At 36.2% G+C, this 4219-nt stretch overlaps 1 protein-coding gene across 1 annotated transcript; it reads right to left on the bottom strand.

Annotated features, from left to right (window-relative positions):
* Window positions 1-393: 393 nt before the first annotated feature.
* Window positions 394-2914, bottom strand: LOC110461564 (homeobox protein AKR-like). The gene is made up of 2 exons (XM_021515080.1): window positions 2750-2914; window positions 394-2089 (listed from the first exon to the last, which is right to left on the bottom strand). Exons 1-2 carry the CDS (start codon window positions 2775-2777, stop codon window positions 1257-1259), a joined length of 861 nt encoding a protein of 286 aa, XP_021370755.1. The 5' UTR covers window positions 2778-2914; the 3' UTR covers window positions 394-1256.
* Between the last annotated feature and the right edge of the window lie 1305 nt (window positions 2915-4219).

Genomic DNA, 4219 nt, shown 5'->3' with positions numbered 1-4219 from the left:
TTTCGTTTTTATTTGTCACTTATGTTTAATACAAACGTCTCAAAATATACAATTTCTACAAATGCAATTTCAAACTGATTAAGTGAATATATATTTCATTGAGCAGAATAGGTTGGCAGTTAATTTCAAGCAGAAAAAATATGGCAACAGCCAGTCTATTAAAATCTGGCTAAATGTACAAGTCTTGTTCAACATGAAAATAACTGAGCAGAACTGGCAATGAAGTGCTGATAAAGTACTCTATTAATATTTAATTTCCATTTCAACAATATAATGTGAACACCCCCCCCCCCCCCCCCCCCCCCAACAAATTTCAATAATTTAGTAAAAATTATATATAAAGTGAACCAGCATAATTAAAAAAAAATTCTTCATAAATTGTTATCTTTGTCCAACATGTTAAAAACACTTATAATACAAGTCCGGATTAGATCCATATCACTCTTGTGTATAGTAAAAAGCCTTGATAAACTATACTCGCTGTGCACACGTTATCATACACACACAACATGGCCTCATTACAGAACCAGCCAATCATTGCAGAGGAGAGCCGGCCTGATTACAATGGCTGTCAAAGTGAACCTAACGCGGGAAATGGGTTGTAAACACCGGCTGGGTACGCAGGCACTGTTTATTTACCATGTGGCCAATGTACTACAGGTAGATGGCCCACCTGTCTCCTCTATAGAAGTTGCCATGATTGCTTGTTAATGGCCAATGGCTAAATAGACTTGCTTAAAAATTAAGCCATGAAAAACACCCCACCATTTTGTTCATTTTAGGAAAATGTATTGATAAAATAAATGAGGTGAAATAGATATCCGTATATCAATTAACCCACTTTTAATCATAATTAATTTCCAGTCACATTTATCACTCCCCTAAAGCTTACTTTCTCTTCTGTACTTCATAGTATATATTTTTCACAATAATATAATAGCTGTCACTTCAAAATTTTACCTCCAGGCTACAAGTGTATATTGTATAATCCAGAAACTTCATCAAGATAAAAAAAAATCCTGAGGCAGTTGACATGAATGAAATCACTGGATATGTCAATTTGTCAAAATGGTAGATGATGAGTGTCGAGTAAAAATATAGGTATCTTTTCTAGCTGCAAACATTTTGAAACTTTCAAGTATTTTTCAGTATAAAGTTTGTGTCACAAATTTTTTTTTCCATGAAATATCCTCTCATTCATTGGCCATACAAAGTTGATTTATAATATATGTATATTTCCAAGCAAGGTCCAAATTTCACACAGACATTAATGATTTTTGTGGAGATTCTTGTGATGCTTCCTCACATTTCTGTTTCTCCAGCTGACCCATTGCAACATCGACAAGCATGAAGAAAGCATTGAATGACTCTGGGGTATGGGCAACAGGGGTGGGCTCAGGAGGCGAAGGTGGAGGGGTGTTGTCATCGGATGGATAGGAATCTTTGCGAACAAGTTCATGACTGGAAATGGCTGAATGATCCTGAACTGGCACACGCTCATAGCGTTGAGTGTAGCTGTGCTCATGAAATCTACTTGACATGCCATCACTTGTATCCGACACGGATTCTGACTCGGAATTAAAGTCACTTGATGAAGATGCTTCGCAATCTGACATATAGCCGTCAGTGTCAATAAGAAAAGGCATTCTGGACCTGTATATTTCATCACTTCCATCATAACTATTATCCATGTTGGAATCGTCACCAGTTGTAAAAGTGACCCTGTCCAGCAAGGATTGTTTGTGCTTTCTGGTAATTGTATACTGAAGTGGATCTTGGCCATCCTTCTTGATCATCTCTGGTAGAATTCTCCTCCTCGCGTTGATGAACCAGTTGCATACCTGTAGCACTGTCAAGTTGGTGGCACTAGACAGTGATACTTTCTCTTGGTCAGAAGGGTAAGCATTGTATCTGTGCTCATGAAGCCAGGTTTTCAGAATTCTCACAGCTTCTTTTGGCAAATTTCCTCTCCGTTTCCTGGAATCAATTTGAGACCTCAGTGGATCTTTCTTCTTCTCGTGGAGATCATGTTCATCTTGATCAGACCCAAAGCAGTGTTCCCATGGACGAGAGAATTTAAAGTCACGACCTGTTAAAAAGATCAATAAATAATCAGACATGCTTTCTTGTTTATAAAATCAACATTGTTTATCAGTCTAATAATGCATTTACTATTGATAGATTGTGGGACACAATGTCTCATTGTTGCCACTCTGTCAAGTAGTGATGACATTTCGAATTTGATCAACTGGTCTACTATAAATATAGCAATGACTAATATTCGTCCAAAATTAACACAAACGTTAGTTTTCTTGCTTTGAACACAACATAGTTCGTCACTTTTGTTTTGATACATTTAAACAGACAAGGGAAAAAACCACGAAGCCGTATTTGACCTAACGCGGGAAAACTCCTCGCTAGGTAAATAAATAGAACATCGACATCCGGATCGGCCATCGCGCTACATTTCAATATGGCAAGCATGGTTAAGTAGCTAGAACTTCATAGTAAACATGATATCCCATAAAATACGGATATTTAGCATCATTAATAATATAGTTACTGGATTACACAACAAATTTTAAAGTAAAAATGTTTAATTGTCCGCTAATAACAATTGAAGGCGTCTAGTCTTTGTTAGCAGACCACGTGGTCCGTAACGTTGAGATACGTCAAATATTTGACAGCTGTAGCAACTCCACAAATAAACATGTTTACGGAAAATGTTAAGCATCGAAAAGTAACTTACCTCGTTTGACTTTACCAGTGTCAGTCATTTTTCGATAATAAAGTTGATATAATTGAGAATTAACGATGAAATCTGCACAAACACCTCTGCGTAAACTCTTGACACTTCGCTCAAACCACGCGGTGTATACTGCCAACCTCGTGGTGAGTATTTGACAATCGCTGTACCACGTGTTCAATTACCATATGAAGTAACGCGCTATTTGATTGGACGTCTGGATAAAAGCGTGTGTTTGATTGGTTTAAATCTGAACGTGATATTTGGAGCCATTTTGCCGTGCTTGGCACGAAATGTCAGTTTTGAAAATTTGTTTATCTTCAGGAATACACACCATGCTAATTTTGACAGCTGTCAGTGTGGATATTCCATACGTGGGATTCTTACTGTCGTAAAACTATCATTTGCAATCAATATTAACTTTGAATTATTATAACTGTTTGTATAGATATTGCTTTCTTTGTTACAACTATCCCGCTAGATTGCATATCACGTGACTAGGGGAGGTAAATCGGGTTAACAATGCAATGATTACACAGTAAACGTGATAAGAAAATGTAGCTTCCAACTAAGTCAGATATAGCATTGTGATATTGGGCACAATGTTAACAACTACGGTGACATTTGCCATATATAAACTATATTCGATCACTAAATATATAATTGTTAATTTTACATTATTTATTTTGTTGTAGATCTAAATGTTCCTGAATTCTTTTCACAATAATTTTTCAGGAAAAGTCTCATTTTAATCGATATAGAAATAAGCTAGCGCTGATCTTGCTTAACGTTGAGATAATTTTCTGTGTCCAAGTCATTGAGCAATAATGGATTAAATATCTGGCTTTATTTTTCTTTTCTTTTTTTGATAAACAACTGTTTCCTTTATAGCTATTGTATTTATACATCAAAATAACATCACTGATATTTACATTCAGGGATAATCACTGCTGTTTCGAGTTAGGAATACATGTAATATCAAAATAAATGAAAGCTTTATACGTGATGATTTTGTAAAAAAAAAAACATGTAAAGAGTGATTGAGAATCTGGGATCAGCAAAAAAGGGTGATGACTCGAGGAGAAAAAAAAAATTGTGACTCCTCAGGATTAATTTCTATTATATCCAAATATAATTATCACGGAAACCCCTTCGGTTACGTAAGGAATATAACTTTCATTGTGGAACAGAACAGGCGATGTACTGTGTCGCCACACAATCCCGCAGGGGTGGGGAACTCGTATAATAGAATATGAATTTACATAGAAACACCCGGAAATGTACAAGGATTAACAATGTAAACTTACACCCCGAGGGTGGCGGGTTATACACACCTAAACACACCTATACATCTTAACGTCTCAAGCCGACCCCTCGATCGTTACACGACGCTAATTGTTTTATGACGTCACACAGGTAAAGTGTTGAAACTTAATGGTTTGTTGGTTTATCCCATCTCTTACAAACATTGTA

This window comes from Mizuhopecten yessoensis, unplaced genomic scaffold (assembly GCF_002113885.1).
Source record: "Mizuhopecten yessoensis strain PY_sf001 unplaced genomic scaffold, ASM211388v2 scaffold10635, whole genome shotgun sequence".
NCBI classification, from domain to species: domain Eukaryota; kingdom Metazoa; phylum Mollusca; class Bivalvia; order Pectinida; family Pectinidae; genus Mizuhopecten; species Mizuhopecten yessoensis.
Note: the sequence above shows the minus strand (reverse complement) of the source record. Positions and strands in the feature narration are given on the sequence as shown.

What these genes read in the sequence shown, in the direction of transcription:
- LOC110461564 (XM_021515080.1), bottom strand. Translation starts at nt 2,777, where the DNA reads ATGACTGACACTGGTAAAGTCAAACGAG. An exon ending in CACTGGTAAAGTCAAACGAG is followed by an intron (nt 2,090 to 2,749) that starts GTAAGTTACTTT and finishes TCTTTTTAACAG; the next exon opens with GTCGTGACTTTAAATTCTCT.